The 22,017-nt window shown below is 39.5% G+C and overlaps 1 protein-coding gene across 1 annotated transcript; it reads right to left on the bottom strand.

The window, feature by feature from the left end:
* Nucleotides 1-4,597: 4,597 nt before the first annotated feature.
* On the bottom strand, nt 4,598-20,327 carry CTSF (cathepsin F). The gene is made up of 14 exons (XM_053449589.1): nt 20,014-20,327; nt 19,063-19,176; nt 15,468-15,549; nt 15,064-15,110; nt 14,844-14,919; nt 13,848-13,961; nt 13,400-13,545; nt 13,110-13,206; nt 10,244-10,324; nt 9,426-9,545; nt 8,464-8,528; nt 6,542-6,632; nt 6,397-6,455; nt 4,598-5,915 (listed from the first exon to the last, which is right to left on the bottom strand). The coding sequence occupies exons 1-14, from the start codon at nt 20,206-20,208 to the stop codon at nt 5,841-5,843; spliced, it is 1,362 nt and encodes a 453-aa protein (XP_053305564.1). The 5' UTR covers nt 20,209-20,327; the 3' UTR covers nt 4,598-5,840.
* Nucleotides 20,328-22,017: the final 1,690 nt, after the last annotated feature.

Below are 22,017 nucleotides of genomic sequence, written 5' to 3' on the forward strand. Positions count from 1 at the left end.
GGTGTTGCTCGTTGCAGATCATTACTCTATGGATTACTTCAACATTTGAACTGATCTGTTCCTGGGACAATGTAGCTGATCTTCCCTTTGGACAGAGAATGGCATTTCCACCTTTCCACCATCCTGTCCATAGCAGCTCCCTGTGTGCTATCCTAAACAGAAGATAAAGATTGTGTCTCTATCTCAGCAATATCCAAGTAACCGCCATCTGATTTTTCTGCGTCCATTCAGACTGAAAAATCACATTTTGTCACATTTAAATCCCCAAGGTATTTGCAGCTGGGACCACACAGGAATCTAAAGGCCCTTCTGAAATATCCTATACATTGAATGGCATTTGATGGCTGCAGTGTCCCTATAAGGGATTTTTGAAGGTGGATAAGCTGGGATAGGGAGTAGGATATTCCAAAGAATTGGGGCAGCTCTTGAATAGTCTTGTATACGTGGATGAAAAGAAGAAATCAGAGCACAGGACAGGCCAAGATTTCCAGATGAGCCAAGTGACCTGGAAGGTGTGTATTTGGAAATAGGTAAGTTATATGTAGGGGAACATCCATGACGAACTGATTTAAAATCAGCCAGCGAAGCGATCAAAAGAGGGGGAGATGTGTTAGCAGAGTGATGCATATATAATTGCATACGAAATGTCCCTGGATGGCCATCTAACTCTAAAAACATTCCTAGTCTGCCTAAAGGGGAATCTGGCCCTGTTTAACAGGATTTATTAATTGGTGCATATCGAGCAAAACTGTAGGCTTTCGTCAACAATGCGTATACCTCTTGGATAAAATCTGCTTTATATGCGGCATAAGTCAAGTGAGACTCACATAAAGGAATGCAATACATTGTATACCGCAAAAGATGACAGATGCCTGGAGCTTTTACACGCCGTAATAAAACCTTTATTTACAGAGGAACACAGCTTGAGGTAACAGCTGCCAGACGTCTCAGGTGGAACTGCTAGCACAAACTCAGCGCTTAACCATTTGGGCGGCAGGTAGCGATTGCGCTGCGTTAGCCGCCCCTCTGGTTAAGGTATTAAGACTGAACCGTTCTGTGCTAGAGTGGATTTCCTTAAATACAATTACCATATAGCCCATTAAAATAGGATTTTTAAAGCAGGATTATGGTAAAATAAACATTTTATCGTATTATGCGTTTCCGTGTGCACTTTAAAATAAAATGGAAAATATATAGCTCTTATTAACATAATACTAAAGATGACTTCCCTGTGGCATCTCCATGTGGATAATTTTCTTTGTGAAATAACAAGATTAAATTTGTAAAAAAATAATAATTCTGAAACCGCACCGTTACACATGCATTTCCATAACCATTCCTCCTAAGGGGGAGATCTCGATGTTTTATTTAAAATCCCACTTCAACGCGTCGTTCTGTTATTTGGAAACCAAAATTGAGCACAGCGTTTCAGAATCAAATATATCTCCCTACAGTAGGAGATTTATAGTTAAGCGCCTTAAATTAAATTGTATAGATAACGTCCATCCAATATTTAAAAATGCTTTTGTAACCTTAGAAAGAATTTTACATTTTTGGTAGCGATTTCTGTTGCTTAACTGGAAGCTGCCTGATCTAAAAGATTGAGAATATAAACATAGTTGAAAAAAATATTTGAAATTATATATAAAAAAAGGCATTAAAAATGCATGGTTTACCATTATTATGTTGATTTCTAGTTAAGAATATTTATTTCCTTGGGTAAACTCTGAAAATATGAATTTTACAATACGGTATGTAGTGATTACATAACCTGTTGCCTTAGGTATGGGTGTAGGAAATAACTTTTGGAAGTTACGGGATGAGTCATCTATTTGGCACGTATTGGAATTTAGAAATATACAACATGTTCCCGACGTGAAAATATCACATGCGACATGTAGATGCTTTTAGAGAAGGAAGGGATATGACGATGTTGGTGGTGTTACAACCTGTAAGGCATGTTAGCACGTCCAATAAAAAGTCATGCAAATACCAAAGAAATAGAAAGTTGCCATAAGCTTGCGTAGGATGCCTCCTCGCCTCATTTTGTCCATAACACATTGAGCTTTTCCAATATTCTTTGTAATGGCCCCTAGAATTATTTACGACCACTTCTACCTACAGTGACAGAACATCTACGATTAGATTGTCTTATGCGGGCAGCATTCGTAGGTGTTGCTCGTTGCAGATCATTACTCTATGGATTACTTAGTCCAACATTTGAACTGATCTGTTCCTGGGACAAGTAGCTGATCTTCCCTTTGGACAGAGAATGGCATTTCCACCTTTCCACCATCCTGTCCATAGCAGCTCCCTGTGTGCTATCCTAAACAGAAGATAAAGATTGTGTCTCCATCTCAGCAATATCCAAGTAACCGCCATCTGATTTTTCTGCGTCCATTCAGACTGAAAAATCACATTTTGTCCACCAGGATATAAACCTAAAAACTATAAGACCCTTTCTGAAAATAATGGACAGCACTGTCGATTTATATCCAGATTAATAAAGCATGGAATCTCCTTTTAAATCGACCCGCTTTGTTAAATGAGGATTTGAAATTATCCAAACAATTCATAAACCAATTTATTTGCCCTTCTAGAAATTCCCATTTTTTTCTGCAAACCGATGGGACTTCCATAACTTATTTTATTCTGTATTTTTTTTTGGTGAAACCTATGAAGAAAACCGACTGCATAGGAATAGAAATATAATACACCTCTTTGCACAGGCTGAAATGGGGGACAAAACACAACCGGGGGGTATAAAGGCAGGGAATCAGGAAATATGATATCAACATGTTAAGAGCAAGAGGGGATAGTACAATAACATAAAGAAGGGATTCACAGCATGGGATATAAAGCTCTGGAATGCACTCTATGGAGGTGGTTACCCCAAGTGCAATCCGGAAGTTTAAGAATACATTGGATTGCTTTTTGGCAATAATGGGTATTATTACATGACACGTTCTTATTTGATTAAATTCTAATTAAAGGTGTTAATCAGCCTTAAGGGTTTCCTTTCCACTTTTTATTTGGATCAGTGCAATCATGGTTAAAATCAAAAGAATGATGTCGTTCAACCTTACTCTGTACGTAAGCAATAGGTCAGCAAACATAACAAAAAGTATACTGATGAAGTAAAAAGTATCATGCAGAAGTACCAATTATTGTGAGTGTATGAAAGTCGTAAATTAAATGAGAAAAGGGAAGCATAACGCACTTACATTGTCTGTTATATATTATGGAGAATATTATACTCTGATACAAATACAATGATATCAACAAAATCAATCAGAGGCAAATCGTTTATTGCGAGGCTAATTTACATCATGCTGACAACAGGTACAATTCATGTATTTGCAAATTCAATAAGAATCATTAAATTACTTTGCATAAAATAGCAGAGGTACTCCGGATTATTAAATCTACTTTATTATGACACATTTTCATAACCCGTCTCATGTAGCTCACACATTTCTTTTCTACATTTTTGCGTTACAGAGAAATTCCCCGAAAAAGTTTGGCTAAAATAATGAAAACTACTATTTTAATAAAATCAAAGAATAATTTTAGTTTCTAAAATCCTCTAGCATAAGTCTACATGTGAAAGCAAATGGGTAACAATATCATCTAACCATGGGGAAAAAAAATCCAAACCTTACACTTACTATAGATTTACCCATTTACCCAATCTTCCCTGAAAGGGTCACATTCTCCACCTCACCTTCCTGACTAAATGGACTAATGCCTGAGTTACATACACACATAACAAGAAATCAGTGTGAGAATTAACATTTTACAATGTTTTACAAAAAAACATTTCTATCAAGCTGCTTAAAAAATAAACCACATCAAAAATATTTCACTCTGGAGGAGACTATAGTGTATTGTAGCAATGATGTCATAGTTTACTTTGAGCACTAAAGTCTCTTTTCTCATATATATATATATATATATATATATATATATATATATATATATATATATATATATATATTGAAAGTATACGTACTTGTATAGGAAAAAGTGAGCGATCTTTATTCCCATGTCATTACCCATAATTCCTGTGGAATTGCTGTATAGCTTGTACTTGCTGTAAAACAGGTTATTGCGACTGATTGAGGTATGTAAATAGGCTCATTGTCCTGTACTTTTAATCAGGAAAGATAAGAAGCAATATTGCACTAATTAGTGATACCGATTTAGCTAGATGGTAAGATGTTTATAGGGCATTTACTCTGTCATAACAGAATAATGCAGGTGTAGTAATTATTGCAATATCTTTTTATTTCACAATTTTATCACTGGACAAACATAGTCACTAACACCGCTGAATTGTAAAACAGTTATTTGGCAGAATAAATGTTAATAAAATTATTATTAGCTTATTTATAATGTGTTGACATATTCCCCGGCACTGCCCACGTAGCCTAATGTGAAACAGAATATACATAGGGCCATTTTTAAGTGCTGAATACCAGGCAATCGGCATAAACCCTTTTTACCTAAAAAAGTAAAATGTATGATGAAGTGTTTGTTTCTATAAGCCTAGTGTATACTTTCCGGAAAAAATTATGACCATTTTTACTAAATGACATTTCTTCTTTTGAACTGCAAACCAGATAAGCAAGATAATTTGTTTTTTGAACAATGGCTACAGATTAGTTTTAATGCAACAAGATTGTAAGCTTACGGGCCCAGCCCTCTTTACCTAATGTATTGGTTTGTCTTAATCTGTCAATTCTAGTTTTGTCATACCCTTTGAACGTATGGTGCTTTCTAAATTTATGACTACCTGGCTAATCTGAAGCACAAAAACTGCAACGAAAAAAAGAAATTTAAGAAATAATGTTAAAAATGTCTAAATTATTCATTTAGAGGCTATTAAAGCCATCTTTCATTTCAGAAGCACACATCCTCTTTGTGCAATAAGCTGCTTGCTGATTAAAAACAGAAATACTATTTAACTCATAAAATAAATAACAGGCTTGCTTAGTTAAAAACGGAAATGCTTTGAATACCAAAGAGCTATTATTTCTTTAAGACAGAGATGAATACAGGATTATAATAGTATTTACCAATAATCTACCTGCTCTTAATGATCGTAAAATGTTCCTTACTGAGCTCCAGCCTTGGGCAATTATTTGGATAGTGAAAGCAGTATCATAATGCTTGTAGTTGATGGCTTTTTATCAGATTTATCAGGCTGCCTATTTGGGGTCTAGAATAGTTTCCATTTCTTTACGATGAAACTAACTATGTGACCTTAGACAGGTGGTCTTGATAACCTTTGCATGAACCTCACTAACTATGTAGTATTTAAGTGCAGTCCCTAATAGTACTGGTTGAACCATGTGGGCTGTATACTATACATTTCAAATCGTTATCACGCACTGGAACTCGCTGAATAACACTGGACAACATTTACAAAAAGTTGTACTTGTGAGTTAATTGTTGGCCGGGGCTCACCACGCAAAATGCTTGTTTCAGGCGAATTGTAAAAGGTAGTGATTTTCCAACTCGTAAGCTAATTACTAATTGCCTAATAAAAGTCCTGTCATGGCATGGAAGTGTGATAATAGACTTTGCCTATAAAGAATTCAATAAAGCCAGTACGGAAAGAGGAATAGACACCATGACAATAGCCATGCGACTGGTAGTAGGGACTTGATCAGCAATCTTTTGATTTGCAAGTGGTATTACTTAATAGGAAGGGATGTGTAAGGGCGCTGTATATGTATACACACACTTATACGTACATCAACAGATCACAGGGAATTATTCGAAGAGGGAGGTGTACAGAACGTGGAAGACTTGATCTCTTGGGCAAAAAAAATGCTCTACTCCACCACAGATGAACTGCACATTGTGTTCATTCCACAAGCTCCGGAGCCTCGGTACAAGTAATAATAACCCTGAAGACGAACAAAAAAAACAAACTAAGACAGAGCAAACAAAGTATGGCTAACGATACTGTCTCCTATTGCCCCTCAGCCAATACCAGGTGTAAAAAAAAGTCCCTTTTTTATTCTTGTTTCTTGTGCTGCCTTCTGGTGGGTAGTCAAGACTGTCGGCTCTGCCTGTTTACACAGTGACAATCTGGTTTGTGGGACAATTTACTATATATTTACTATAAGTGACACTGTGGTAGAAAGGATAGGTCTTCTCCAGGTTTTCCTATGTTCCACTCTGTACCGGGAGGTAAATCATTCTAGGTCTCTACCAATAGTTTCCAAACTCTGTGTCACCCCATAGAGATGTGTCCTGTCAGTCACCTTTGCACAGCTAATACAATCCTGTTTGTCATTCTGTGTTAAATGGTACATAACATGACCATCACCCCTGTGTTCTCCCCTCTCTCTCTGTTCTATTTGTTCATATTGTAAGTCAGTTTACCTGCTCTCCCCAGTCCTGACCCCAGCTATTCTTGATAGCCCAGAAGGGAGTCCCAACACCTGCAAGGATATATAAAAAAAATAATAAACAAGACTATAAATTGTAAATAATCCAGACTAGATAACAGGTAGCTGGTAAAACTCACGTTCACCGTAGCCAACAAGCAGCACAGCGTGATCGATCATCCAGGAACTACAAAGTATACGGAATGGATGGGAAATGCCTTTCCTGTAGAACTAACAGAGAATAAAGAGTAACGATATGCATTTTACGTTGGTCCAATAATTTGCTATGATGATTAAGCATGTATGTGATGGGCATCCAACTATCCTTAGTCTATGATGAGATAAAATGGGCAGACTAGATGGCCTGAATAGCTCTTATCTGCCTTCAAATTCTATGTTTCTTTAATAACCATACATTAAACCCAGCACTGGCATAGCCTGTTTTGATATTGCTATGACTATATCACATGGAATCCCTATCCTGATAAAAGCCCTAATAATAGACAATCGGTAAGTGTCCTTATCAGATTGAAAGCTACACTGACCACACCGCACTGGGAATGTACAGGCAGGGGCTTATACGACAATAAATCAGAACCCGGGGCTGTGTCTGACTATCCCGGATGATCCGTCGTCTGGAAACGATTGGAATGATAGGTTAATCAGCATTATATAATAACCCAGCGTTGTCTGAGCCTGTCGTTGGCAATGACGTACAGAACATCAAGTAGCACTGAGCAAATCTGATTATGTAAAATCAAACTAAGCATGAGCAGCTGCACCCCAGGGTAAATCTATCATAGTAGCTTTTTAAAGATAAAAAAAGTGTAAACTATAAGCTAAATAGCTGTAGAATTAAAATGCGTTAACCCTCAGGGCATGTGGTGTCCATTATCTAAAGGAACACAATACTCAATATCTCGATGCTTTCATGGGGGTGATGGGAAAGATGAAGGGAGATATATTATCTTTATGTATCATTTATGAATGACGGCTCAATATGTGGGATCTATGTGGGGGGTCTGATGGACTATCGGAGGCATGTTTCCTACAGTTTGTTGGTAGTATATAGTTTGTCTTAGTATTTGAGAGAGTGGGAATGATCGGGTATTAAATAAATAAATATAAAAGTTAGAGGAAATAATTGTAAGAGAGGGACAAACACCATTTTTTGCCTACAATGGAGCGTATCTGTTAACTTGTCAAGGTAAAGCCAATTACTTGCTCCCTTTTTTGTTTGAACTGAATTTTATCTGATAATCAAAATAGAGAAAAATAATAAAAAAAAAAGAAAAAGGGTTAAACATTGAGCAGTCAAGGTGGATCACTGGAACAGAGAGGAAGACATCCAGAACACGTTCAGACACAAAGCACAAACCAAGAGATCAAAGTGTACCTAGGAAAGAGTACATAGGCTTGGAAAATATATAGCTTGGAAAATGACTCAGATGAACTACTACAGGATTCATATCCTATGTAAAAGCTATGGAATTCGATGTAGCAGACTATTAAAGGGACAGTGCTGTCAAATAATCATCAGGAGATAACACAATAGCATATATGGACAACAGGGGTGTCCAACCTGCGGCCCTCCAGCTGCTGCAGGACTACATCTCCCATAATGCTCTTTCAGCTAAGAAGCTGGCTGAGGAGTATGAGAGATGTAGTCCTGCAGCAGCTGGAGGGCCGCAGGTTGGACAGCCCTGGCATATAACTTAACTTTATTTTATCTGTCGAGCATTTGAAGACAAAACATAGACAATTTCCAATGTATTATGGTTCAGTTGCGCTGTTTGGTGACTGTTTACCGTATACGATATTCTCTTAAGTCTGTAGTAGGTGAAACAGAACAATCCCTTAAACATAGTCCCTGTTTTGGGTTTGTATGCACTACTGCACGTTGGCCTGGGTTAATCTGTGGAAAGCACTAGTATGGTGCGGGAAGTGAAGAAGAGCTAACCATGGCTCGTCAGTGATCATTCATACAACAGGAGCAGAGTCCGCGGAAGTTACAGACTAACTCTATACCTCAATAATAGTCTATAGTCAGGATGTTACATACCTGCATGGCAAAGGCATTAAGTGCGATAGAAATTGGTCCATTCTTCGCCAGCCAAGCTGCAATCTCTGCAAGACATAGAAAACAAATGTAGCTTTAACAAAGTTATCTTACAGAGAAGCTATTTTTCATGTTGCAAATGCGAATATCTTCAGCCATTGCAATTTCCTTGTTTTTACCCCAAAAAATCTATACTGCCCATATATTTGTAAAAGTAACTAAAAACTATGGTCAAAACCATATCAATGAATTTTTAATTAAGAATCGATTGGCGTTCACTGGTTTCTGATAGTATCCACAATTTTTCATTTATTAAACAATGTATGTAGTTTATCCTAGATCAGGGGCGTCCAACCTGCGGCCCTCCAGCTGCTGCAGGACTACATCTCCCATAATGCTCTTTCAGTTAAGGTGCTGGCTGAGGAGGATAGGAGATGTAGTCCTGCAGCAGCTGGAGGGCCGCAGGTTGGACGCCCCTGTCCTAGATACCTCCCATTAAAGTACACAGCAAACGAGGCAGTTTCCATGGAGATTGTAAACTGAAATACAGCAGCCTGCAAAATGTCTGCAATGCAATGGACCAAGAGCGCCACGGAAAATCAGTATCCATACCTTCATCAGCAAAGAGAGGGCAGGCTAATCAATAATACAGCAGTATTTTAACGAGAACAGTCCAAGTGGAATAACAATTCAAAGGATAAAAGTCAAAGCCAATTTAACGAGTACTCCTCCAGTTTGAGAACAGTTAGAATGAGGTTTTATTTTGTTGAGGGTTGGAATTGGTCTCCAGAGTGGAATGGAAGGCAGAGGAGTTATTTATCTGGAATAATTATGTACACGGGCCTCTCCTCTATAAAACACACAGTAATGTATCGCTAAAGTGCAATTTCCACCATAACTGCCCTTAGATTTCAATTATATGACTCTAATGAAAGCAGAGTGGGTGTATGTAAGGTTTTTCTTACGTGTCTCGTCATTGGAAATCTCCACTGAGCTGTTGATGTATGCCGAGACTTTGCCGGTGGAGAAGCTACAGCTTTCTTTATGACCCTGGTAGCTGTAATCTTGCTCGGTCTCCAGTCCTCCTACAACACAAAGACAAAGAAATAAGACACTTTAGCGGATCACATGGACTAGACTATACGGAAAACAAATGTTAGAACGTTTTTGGACACGTAAAAGTTTAGAATACAGCAATGAGTTTATCATTTACTGATCATATGGCCCGCGCTGACCTTGTCTCTGTTAAATTAAGATAAATTCCAACAAGCAACATCAAAAAACATAAAACAAGACATAACCTCGACTAGAAGGCAAAAGGGTCCCATGTTCTAACAGTTTGGGGGCTCTTTGTTTTTGCTTGCCACTCACAAAACCTTTAGAGGACTGCGACACACCAATGTCCATTCATCTTTGTATCTTTAATCAACAATTAAAGTAATCTAATTCGCAGAAGGCTTTTGGACAATCCCAAAATCCTTCGTAATCTGTATGAGTTTTACAAATGATTCCCCTGAGAAAGGCAGCTTTAAAAAAAGAAAAAGAAAACTACTGTTCTATAATAATTGTATTTGAAGTTTGCCGACTCCTGCTTTCTTGTTAAAAGATAAATAAGTGGAATTTATCGAATGAATGCATTTTTCTAGAGTCCAATTCATATTGCACATTTTGTACAATGCCAAAATTATTACAGATTTAGTAGATTTAGCAATTCACTAATTCAATTATAATACTTAAATAAAGGGCACGTTAATGTTTTTATGGGTTGAACATTGACACCTACCCAGATTTTCAATGGCTTCATAAGCGCTTGATGGGAGGCCACCTCCACAGGCATGGTCCACTCCATCACAATCCACCAACTCTGTAAGTAATAACATAAGGTTATAGGTAAAACCTGATGCCTTATTACTTTCAAGGGGCTTGTATACAGGTGTCGGTTCCTGATACCCTCCAAAAGGAAAATGCATCCTCTAAAGTAACAAGAGATCCTACATAATATAAGAGAGCAATGGAAAAAATAGAAACCTTGGAAAATGACGAGAACCTTGAGCATTATTACACATACTCAGAAAATCCTTCCCTGGTGTTTAAAGAGACAGCTTGTATGTGAAATAACAGGTTACATTTGGGTATAAAAGCACTCACACCTTGCGTCTTGCAATGATGAGGGCTCAGACTTAGCTGTATTTCCTTACAGTAAAAGTATAAAGAAAGGTACCTTTTATAAAAAAAAAAAAAAAAGGTAAAATGATTATTGGATAATCTGAGATTTACGTGTGTATCTAACATTTGATTTAGAATCCTAACAGTGACACCTTGTGGTTATTTTATGACATCACAAGGACCAGGTTATTCACTAAAAATACAGATATTTCATACAATGGGAACAACAGAGCCAGGCTACAGACAAAAATGTCTCCTTCACTTTTCACATCTATCGTTGGGTAGTAGTGAACGTCCAAAACGACACATGCGAGGACCGGTGTATCTGCTGGGCAAGACTGGCCTCTTTCAGTCTAGGCTACATTATTACCCCCTCTCCCATTTCCAACTATGCACGAACAACTTGGCCTGTTTTTGAAAGAGAAACTCTAGATTGGTCCTTTTGTCCTGATATTAACCAATCCTTAGTCTTGTATTGTTTGTGTTATATTCAGGATAGACAGATAGATAGATAGATAGATAGATAGATAGATAGATAGATAGATAGATAGATAGATAGATAGATAGAAAAAGAGGGCAAAATGAAACCTTAAATATTTTCTTTCTGTACAAGAGAACAAAAATCAGACAAGAACACCTGCTTTATCAGCATCATTTTCAGAAACTGGATTAAAGGTCTGCTTACTCATCAACACTGTTTATTGTGGGTAACAGCACAATACAGACAGAGTAACAACTGCAAAGTAATGGTATACTGTTTTTGCAAAGAGGTTTCACGGGATCAGCGAGCTCCAGACTCCTTAATCCTGATTAAATGACTAATAATCTCTTACAAGAAATAGCAGCGAAAGAAGCTCACTTATGTACATAAAAGTTATGGGAGTTGCCCGCTGTATGATGAAAGCCTGCATTTAAGCAGAATTAAGCAACAAGAGAGAAAAAATAATAATTTTGACTTCAGATGTTCTATTGGGGGATTGCTTAACACCAACCTGAAATACGGTAACTGTCAGGGCTCGTGCCATTTCTAGTTGGAGATACATTTATATGTTTTCATCTTTTTTATTAAAACTTTCTGGAAATCACCTTTTGGTAATGTCAACAGCTCCAGAAGAATTCATTTAAAGTACATAATAACCCAAGCACGCCAAACACCACCGTCATTAATGTGACCCACACTATAGTTTATTTTTATTTAACAATATTTCAATGGTATTTTTTTTATTAAAAAGGGTATTATTGATTGTTTTTACAGAACCTGGCAAATTTGTAAACTAGTACAGCTAATACTAAAACACAAAGAGTCTAAACGATGATTGGATTAATGGCAACATCACAGGATTAGAAATATCATTCCCAGTACTGATTAATACTGAGTTTTTCCAAGAAATAATTCCTTAAAAAGTTTGCTTCGGTTATATTTTTCCCAGGAACACTAAAATGTCATACTGTTACTTACCTGCCCCCGGCTCCCACGTTGCCGCCACGGAGGAGAGGGAGACCCCCCTCCAATACGCGGCCACCGGAGCCGGCACGGAGGAGAGGGAGACCCCCCTCCAATACGCGGCCACCGGAGCCGGCACGGAGGAGAGGGAGACCCCCCTCCAATACGCGGCCACCGGAGCCGGCACGGAGGAGAGGGAGACCCCCCTCCAATACACGACCACCGGAGCCGGCACGGAGGAGAGGGAGACCCCCCTCCAACGCAAGACCTCCGGAGCCGCCACGGAGGAGAGGGAGACCCCCCTCCAACGCTCGGGCACCGGATCCTCCACGGAGGAGAGGGAGACCTCCCTCCAACACTGTGCCGCCTCCGCCGTCGCCTGCAGGACTGCCGCGCAGGAGAGGCAGACCTCCTGGAACACGGCGTCCGGTTTCGGCACTCGCGGTGAACTCCCGAACTGCAGGCTTATATGAAGGGAGATTGCGCCACACTCATCATGGTGGTGATTCCCGGTCATTGGAAGTGACGTCATGAGGTTTGGCGGGAGATTTGAACTTCCTCTGTGGTTTCTATTTAAACCTCTTCAGTTCTATCTGACCTTGCCTTCTGTTGGTTGTCTATGCCTTGTGCTAGTGCCCAGATAGCGTTTCCTGATTCGGTATTCCTGTGTATGATCCTGGCTTGTCTGACTTCGTTGTTTTCCTGAATCCTGACCTCGGCTCTGTTATACGACTATCCTGCTCTCCGGAATCCTGACCTCGGCTTGTTATACCTGTTCTGTCCTGGAGTCCTACCTGACCACGGTGTCTCCTACTACTTGTACGTGACACATATGATACAAAATCAGGCCATGATAGGTTGTTTCCATAGAAACTGCAACGCTCCCTAAAAGTGTCTGTCTGTGTACATGTTGATTAGTAAGAAGAATAAAATGAAATCTATACTAAGGTTATTTTGCTTTGGTCAATAAAGAGGGCAAATAATGTCCAGTCTGAGTGGCACAGCACCTTTAACATTATTTCTCAATGCTATATCTTACCCTGCTCAGAGAGGGAGACCAGCTTGCCTTTCTTCAGAAACCACTGTCCTTCAATATTTCCCGTGACAGAGAAAGCCCAGCATGATCCACACATGCCCTGGAGAGGGGATACAGAAGAAAGGAAGCCATGGTGGTGAAGAGAAAATTCATGAAAGGAAACAGAAAGTGGAAAGTAGAAGTGAGTCAAAAAAATAAGAAAATAGAGAATGCATGTAGGGAAGAGAAGAGATAGTAACAGAGGAGAGATAAAGAGATTGTCAGAGACAAGGAACATTGCAATGACGTGGCACCTGGTTTTTGACTTCGGTGACAGCTCCATTGTCTCTCCAGTCCCATTGGGCAGGGGGAGGATCACTTGGGATCACAGCTTTCCGCATTGGACGTTGGGGCTGGGTGGATAACAAGGGATTCAGGTAGAAAGTTCGGAATTCTTCCTCTGAAAATTAAGAAACAGATTATCTTAATGAAAAACAAATATTAAATATCAAGCTGCTGTGAAATCACTCACGGAGGTGAACATTGGATGAGAAATTGGTGTCAGGAGCTGCTGGCTCTACATACATATAATATGACTACATGTGTGTACACAGCTTGGCGTGTTCCAACAGAGGTGAGCAAAACCAATTCGAAAAAGCCTGGGATACTCAACTGCACAATATTTCATGCAGCAAAAGCAGATTATACTATGTGTCCCCTCTGTAAAAGCTCCATGAAATGTAAGGATACCGAAGCACCCACCGGTGAGATCACTGAATTTCGTTATTCCGTACTCTGCAGTTCCTTGATCCATCTCCTGGATTTTTTGTGCCTTCTTCCGGTTTTGAGAGAATATCTGCAAACGTCTAGTTGCCTCTGTGTAATGGAGAAAATATGCATACAGAAAATTATCTGAAAGGCCACGCAGTGCTACAGCCTTATATAAAGTAACAGCCCATAAACTAATAAAACCCTATATAAGACTTGTCTTGCTGTGTCAGTATTAACATTGTATTAATTACATTGTATTAATTACACGGAACTGTTTCCTTATCACATGTATAAATCTCAACAGACATAAAGGTATGTCTTGCATAAAGATCTGTAATAACTCCAAAAATGCATTTGCCAGAAGAAAAATTTAAAAGCTATGGCTGCCTGACTCCAGGGTCAGAATATGCAAAAGAGAAAAAAACGTGTATGGTTTCATATATAAATCCAACTTCTAATATGCTTAATCCATATCGTGTTTGCAGTGCCCTCCATGAATATTGACACCCTCAGTAAAGATGAGCAAAGAAGCGCTGCAGGGAATTCTCCTCTCTGGCAGCCGGAGAAGGCATGCGCAATTCGCGTAGACAACCTCAGCTGCTGCCAGCACTTTCGCCCCGGTGGAAGCAGCTGAGGTTACCAGAGAGGAGGATCCGGGTCCCCTGCAGCGCTGCGGGGGATCTGGATCTTAGTCTCATAGTCAGACCTCTATTTGAGGTCTAATTAGAAGACGACCTTGATTATAAGACGAACAAATACGGTATATAATTACTGATCATGTCATTTTTTTTTGTATCTCCATCCTGTTTCTGTTTATTATACTGTTATATAAATACTAAAGTATTTTTCACTTTATTTTGTGTTTGTTTCATTAGAAGATACTTGTATTTTAATATAGTATACGCAAAATATAGGTATTTTTTTTAGTTCCCAGTCTAAGTAATCGTTGGTAATCAGTACCTATAATCCAACTAAAACAATCCTCACCTTCATGATCAGCATAATTTTTGTTATAGGTTATCATAAAATCCTTAAAAAGTGTGATGGTTTCCAGCAGCTCATCCTTAAAATCAAAGAGAAAACTGGAAGGTCAGTAACAGAAAGAAAAGGACTGAAAGTTCTGAAATTCTGGGATTAAATTTTTTGGAGAAACGTGAAAACTCAATACACACCGAGAATGAGATTCTCTAAATACAGTCTATCATACCTCTGATTCTGTTGAAGATGAAGAATCGATCAGTTCCCGTAGTAGACCTATAGAAAATATAAAAAGATGTTAAAGAGGAATTTGACTACTTTAAATCCCATTTCCAGAGCAGTTTCGGACCTTATTAAAACTAGGCAAAGCTACCAGTAAGTTCCATTAACTTTGACCTTTTCAAGCACGTTGTAAAAATGTCAAATTAAGCCCCGATCAAAAATAGAGGGCCTAGCTGTGTCATAACAAATGTAGTTAATGGCAGTTCAGAATTCTGGTGTGTGACTATGTGGGATAAAATACAATAAATGCCCTACTTGTGCAGGACAGCATAGGTTAATGTGTTTATACAGATCCTACATTGTTATTGTTATATACTGACTTAATATGAACTCTGTTAAAGTTGCACATACTTTCTTGGGAACATTTCTGATGTAATATTTTTGTCTCATTTATCCACGGGACAATCAATATCGAAAAATTACACTTCACCGTCTGCAAACAAGAAGAAACGAGAAAATAATATTATTTATAACAAAGCAACAACGTTTACATACATCAGTAAAGGAAAATGAATTCCTAAAACAGCTTCTTGTGGCACACTGGCATTTGTTCACATTTTTTGTCAGGGGTCAATGAAGGAAACTGTGTTTGGTTTTGCAATCTTTGAGGAACAGAATCTGCATTTTGCTTGCAGCGGCCATTTCTTCACATTCCTGTCGGCTGCCTCCTGATTTCAGTGCAGCCAGATTTCTAGTCATGTGTGCAAGCACAGTGACTGCTAGCGACTGGGTTTCCTGCTATAGCGTGCTTCTTAAAGACTTTTTTTCATTTTTAGGTAAAACTGAAATGTAGGGTTGTTTCAGCGACAAAAAAGAAAAAAATCTACAAGGGGGATCTCAAACAGGGACATCCAGTCACCCTATGTAGGGATGGTAATGTACTGCTGCTCGAAAGGAATAGGGGCCAAGCATCTTTACACGACCTACCATCCTTCAGCATCTCCGTCTCCAGTAACACTTCTTCTCCCCTCTGTCCGTTGGGGTACTCCAAGGCTCAGTTCTAGGACCCCTTCTGTTCTCTACCTATCTTATCTCCTTGCCTCTTAGATCCTGCCTTGCCTCAGTCTCTAACTGGATGTCTACATGTTTCCTAAAACTCAATCTTTCTAAAACCTCTCTAAAACTCCTCATCTTTCCTCCCTCCAATGCTAAAATGTCCTTACCAGTTTCCTCAATGTTAATGGTGCAATCATCTCCCCGTCACCTCACGCTCGCTGCCTTGGTGTCACCCTTGACCTCTCAGTAACCCCCATGTTCAGTCTGTCTCTAAAAACCGCCCTCACTGTCTTAAAAACATTGCCCGCAATTCTCAAATTCCTAACACAAAATGCCACTGAGACTCTTGTTCGAGCCCTTCTTATCTCCTGCCTCGATTATTGTAACCTGCGGCTTTCTTCTACTGTTGTTACCTCTTCCCACTCCCGTATTCAGGATTTCACCCGCACTGCACCCCTCCTGTGGAATTCCCTTGCCTGTTCCATCATACTTTCTACCTCGTACACAACCTTCCAAACCTCTCTGAAAACCCACCTGTTCAGGGAAGCGTACAACATTCCTTCCCAGTATTCCCAACCATCATCATAATCAGACCATCTGAACAATCAACAGCTTCAACACATCGTCGGAACCAGACCAACTCATCCCCATCCAAGAAGTCCTCTCCTATTGTCTCACTTCCCCTTCCGACTAGATTGTAAGCTCCCAAGAGCAGGGCCCTCCTCTCCTTTGCACTAGTTTGTTATCGTATGTGTTTATAAATTATTACAATAAATAAATATAATGTAATGTAATGTTAAAAGTCCTTCATAGCAGTTCCCTTAGTTACATCTCATCTCCAAATACACTTCTATCTCTCTCTCCGCTAATCGGATGATCTCTGTCTGCCCCGTGCTGTCTGATTTCTAGTTCCCATGCACGCTTGTAAGATTTCTCAAGGGCTGCCCCTAATATTCCTTTAGCTCACCTTTCCAAGTCCCTCTCCTGCTTTCAGACAATACTTCTCCTAGTGTGGCTGGTCCTTCCTAACAGCAGCACTTTTAGCTCTTGTGTAACATACCCAGTACAAACTTCCTCTAGATTATAAGATCGTTTGAGGCTCTTGTTTCGAAATGTCAAATTCTTATGTTATTTACTACTTATGTCCAGTTTACCCATTGTACAGCGCTGCAGCATATGATGGCGCTATATAAAACAATAAATAATAATTTACATTTGAACACAGTCTTCAGTTCATTTCAAGAGGAAGTCACTAGCAATTTAATTCTACGGAGAGCTCAAGTTTGCCATCCCAACTTTCGCCAAAAGAAGTCACCGATAAACACGATTTAACTTATACTGCAGGTTATGTCAGAAAAGGACATTTAGCAGGTAAAGCTAGTGGTCTGCCAGCCAGCAATGATTGTACTGAGGAACGACTCCCAATGACATCTGAATATGCACACGCAGGAAAAGACTTTGGAACAGTACAATGTCGGTGAAACTCAAGACCTTCAGAGTCCCCTTTAGAGTCGCCATGTACAAAAGGAACGTTTCCACCTCGAGGATCTCCAACGATTCCTCTGTGCAATAAGTGAACATTTTAAAAAAAGGCTTTGGAAATACCGAGCTTGGAACTTCAAATAATGTTTAGTTTATTTCTCCATCTAGTTCTCATCTACTGTCAAACTTCCATGTTTCAAAAGCTTGTTTGGTCTTCGAGTTGTTTCCAAAACAGCCTGCGTGCGTTACTGTCATAAGAAAAAGATGATGTTTGGACGGCACAAGGACACTCTTTTTTCTTCTGTATTTGATCTCCAGAAAGTGACATCAGACACAGAACGGGTTGTGTTTATGGATGTTGATTGCTCAGCCAAGTATTAAAATATTGGCAGGCATGCTTTGTAAACTGTGCTTTGTTTAAAACCAAGCTTGAGCCCTAATAATTGTGTCCAAAAACAATGGCAAGGGAAACAATGCCAGGGTGTACAGCACTGCTCTGCCCAGAGCATACTTGCAAAAACGGGCACAGAAAGGATACCCTCGCTGAAATTGGGGTACTTTGATGCAGTGGCAGGCTACGCAACCTATGGCCTTATACTGTGACACACAAAAAAAACGGCCAAAGGCAGGAGGTACTATATGGAAAGAAAAAAAATATACAAAAACAGTGTGACCTCCTATAAATAACTCAAATATTTGTATCCCCCCCATTTATGAGCGCCTCCTGCCTTTGGTTGGCTTTTTTGTGGATTATAGAAAGTATTGGAAGAATATTTAGGAGTTAAGCAGCCATATATTAAGAAGTGTGTGTATATATATATATATATATATATATATATACACATATACTCAGCATAAGATATTATCACATGGGGAGACTTTTTTGTTCTTATAGTGTGAATTCTTGCTTTGTTTTGTGTGCTTATTGGTCATTATTATTCCATTTGCAACCCGGGAATCTGAATGCCTTTCGTCCTACTTGGTGCGGTGCTCCCCTTTCCGTAGATTCTTGTATATGTAGAAAACGCCCCAAATCTTCAGATCAGGAGGCGATTGCCCCCCTTTGCTACCCTCCCCTTTGCCTGTCATGAAATACAATCATTAAAATCTGCCATAGCCATCAAATGATACGTGCAGCCGTTCCTCGGATCAGATCAGCTGGAATTCATGTGTGCTAAATAGCTGTAGTCTAATATCTGGAAGGAGACAAGTTACAACAAAACCCTTAACAAAGTAAAATTATACCTAAAGCAAGTTTTATAGCGGTATTTGATCTGGAAAAAAAGCTTGTCCCATCATTTACTATTCTACAGAGTCAGACGAGTCCATGTGTCATAATAACACATCATCTGCACATCAGATGACACTAATCACAAACAACAAACCCGTGTGACCGGTCGGAGTGTGCTATACAGCGAATGACTCATATCTACAACTAGAACTATAATGAATATAGATCACGTCTTACCCTTGGGTTATCTGGGCCATAGAGCTGACAATTATCCGGGATCACATCTCTTCTCTTCTTACACAAAGTGTGGCCTAGTAACACAGTCAGGTCATACTTTAACCCAGATACCAACTAGAAAAAAACAACAACACATAAGGACAGAGATGTATATTATATCTAGTATACAGTGAAAGCTGAATGACAGATTGCCTTAGAGAGAAGTTGCAGCTACAGAGCTGCATCTTTCCTTCCCCTCTGAGGTCCCACGATTCTCACTATTTCAGTAAGAAATATCGCACATATTTAACTATGCATTATGCAGGGCCAGTTCAGCCCTTCTTCATTGGGGTTGGCCATAGTGCAGTCAAGGAAAGTAAACTCCTGCGCAGTTTATTGATTACTTATATGGAGGAGCTTTTATGAGATTATTAAATTACTAAGCATCGGATGGTGTTAATGTATAACCCAGTATATGTAGTGCAAGAGCATAAATACAAATTCGTTTTACCCGACATGAGCATGTTTATTATCAAAAGAACCCAGTCCCGATATGCAATATAAACTAGTTCTGGGTGGAAGCGGAGCAGATCTTTGCTTATAGTACATTCTGGTGTGCGCTGGTTTAATATACAGCAGTATCATCTGATTTCAACATATTAATCTAATCCGCAAACATCTAACACTAAAGATTAAAAAAATATGAAATATTAATTAAAAAATATGAAATATTAAAAAATAAATTTTTAATCACACTATATGTATTTACAAATAAGATCAAATATAATGAATGAAGTAGGTAAATGTATAATCATATCATTTATTTTTTCCAGCTGTATAGCTTGGAAGTTGTGTGTAATTCATAAGATTTATACATGCATCAAATGTTACATGGTGCTCCTTGGAACACAAAACATAAAATGTGGGGTGATGACGTCCTAATTCGCTGATGACGTCACACCAGCTTCTTACCTGCTTCTTGGCATCGGTGATCAGCAGTTGCCGAAATACATATTCGTGATCGCTCAAGCTGTTATACTCCCGCACAACTAGATCCACTGCCGTCTTCAGCTCCGGTTCATCGGGCGAGACGTTTAGCCACTGGCCCGTGGGAAGCCCGGAGACCAGATAGAGAGCGGAGAAGAAGATCAGCAAGCTGCGAGCCATCACTTCACGCAATTACTGCGAGCGCAACCGGCAACAGTAAAGTATGACTGTAAACAGCAATCACGTGATCAAGCTGCGAGGCAGCCTTGGACATATTAGATGAGGGAAAGACTGTTAAAAGGGAGGTTAAGGGGTTGTTGTTACAGTATTACGCGAATAGCGGCCATTTTAACGTTTGGCAAGTGACAGGTCCCATAGTGACAGGTAAAACAAGCGGGAACCGGTTTATCCTGCCATTGCTCCACATAGAAGCTGACATGAATTCTTATGTTGGTTGCTCTTTTAATGATACCTAGTAGCAGATCCTAGTAAAGTTGGAGGAGAAACATTTTTCCAGGTTCCGTGTTGGAAGAAAAAGTCTATGTGTGAAGATCAGTATGTATGTATGTACATTACCTAAAAGTTTGGGGTCACTCAGCTGTTTTCGTGGAAAACAAGTACATTTGTAGGTGTAAATATACCTGGGAACGCTCTGAGTTTGACCCGGAGAAGTCACCGATAAACACGATTTAACTTATACTGCTGGTTATGTCAGAAAAGGACATTTATCAGGAATCGCTAGTGGTCTGCCAGCCAGCAATGATTGTAAGTACTGAGGAACGACTCCCAATGACACCTGAATGTGTACACGCAGGAAAAGACTTTGGAACAGTACAATGTCGGTGAAACTCAAGACCTTTAGAGTCCCCTTTAGAGTCACCATGTACAAAAGGAACATTTCCACCTCGAGGATCTCCAACGATTCCTCTGTGCAATAAGTGAACATTTAAAAAAAGTCTCCTCCGGAGACCCGAATCCTCCAGGGAGCGGGGTCTTGACACTCCCCACCCATTTTTCCTTTAAATGGGGGTGTTTCCCGCCCGACACCAGCGGGAACTCCCATTAACGTCAGCGGGAACTCCCATTGACGTCAGTGGGGCTGCCCACCGATGTCAGCGGGACTGCACGCTCACGTCAGTGTGCAGTCCTGGCCACGTCCCGCAAGGGAAGGCTTCAGGTAGCCGGAGCCCAGAAGTTCCCAGGTATGGGTGTAACATAAGTGCAAAAGGGGTTTCTAATGATTAAATAGCCTTTTACGTTATCTACAACATGAATGTAAGTGTGCTTATTCATAAACAGGGATTTACACATCAGAGGAGCATTGTTCATATGTGAAGTTCTTCAAATACCTATATGCCTTCCTGCTTTCTAACAAAACCATACGTTCCTCCAGCCCTTTATTTATGTGCAAGGATATGCCATGCCTTATCTCCCTATGTTAGCGATCTCCTAACTCAAGTCATTTGTAGATAGAACAAATTACTACAGTATAACACATCTGGGACCGTAGCCATTTTCATTGGAAAGTTGGATGGCTTTTCACATCTGGAGACAAATGGCGTTAGAAATACAAAGCCATCTGAACATGAAAATGCAACATTGATAACCAGTTTTTCTCCTTCTCGAGTGTGGGGAAGAACAATCTGATAGTTGTACATAATTTGAGCATCTGATGGGCATGGAGACTGGAAATGAGTCAAAGAATTAAACTGGGAAAGGAATTGAAAGGTAACAATGTGTGTTATAGTTCATAATTCACGAACAAAGGATACATCGTAGTAGGAGAACTAGAGGTATTGTTAAATGAAAATTCCTCCAGTGGCCATCCAGTCATCCAGAAAATAATACATCGACTAAATTCAATTTGATATCAAGACATTTAATAAACAACTGTGATGTTTCAAAGGCAGAGGAAAGGTGGTGGCAAGTGTTTGGCATTTCCCATCCAAGAATCAGATCTTTTCAGAGGTCCGACTAAGAAAAGAAAAC

Source organism: Spea bombifrons, chromosome 10 (assembly GCF_027358695.1).
Source record: "Spea bombifrons isolate aSpeBom1 chromosome 10, aSpeBom1.2.pri, whole genome shotgun sequence".
Classification (NCBI taxonomy): domain Eukaryota; kingdom Metazoa; phylum Chordata; class Amphibia; order Anura; family Pelobatidae; genus Spea; species Spea bombifrons.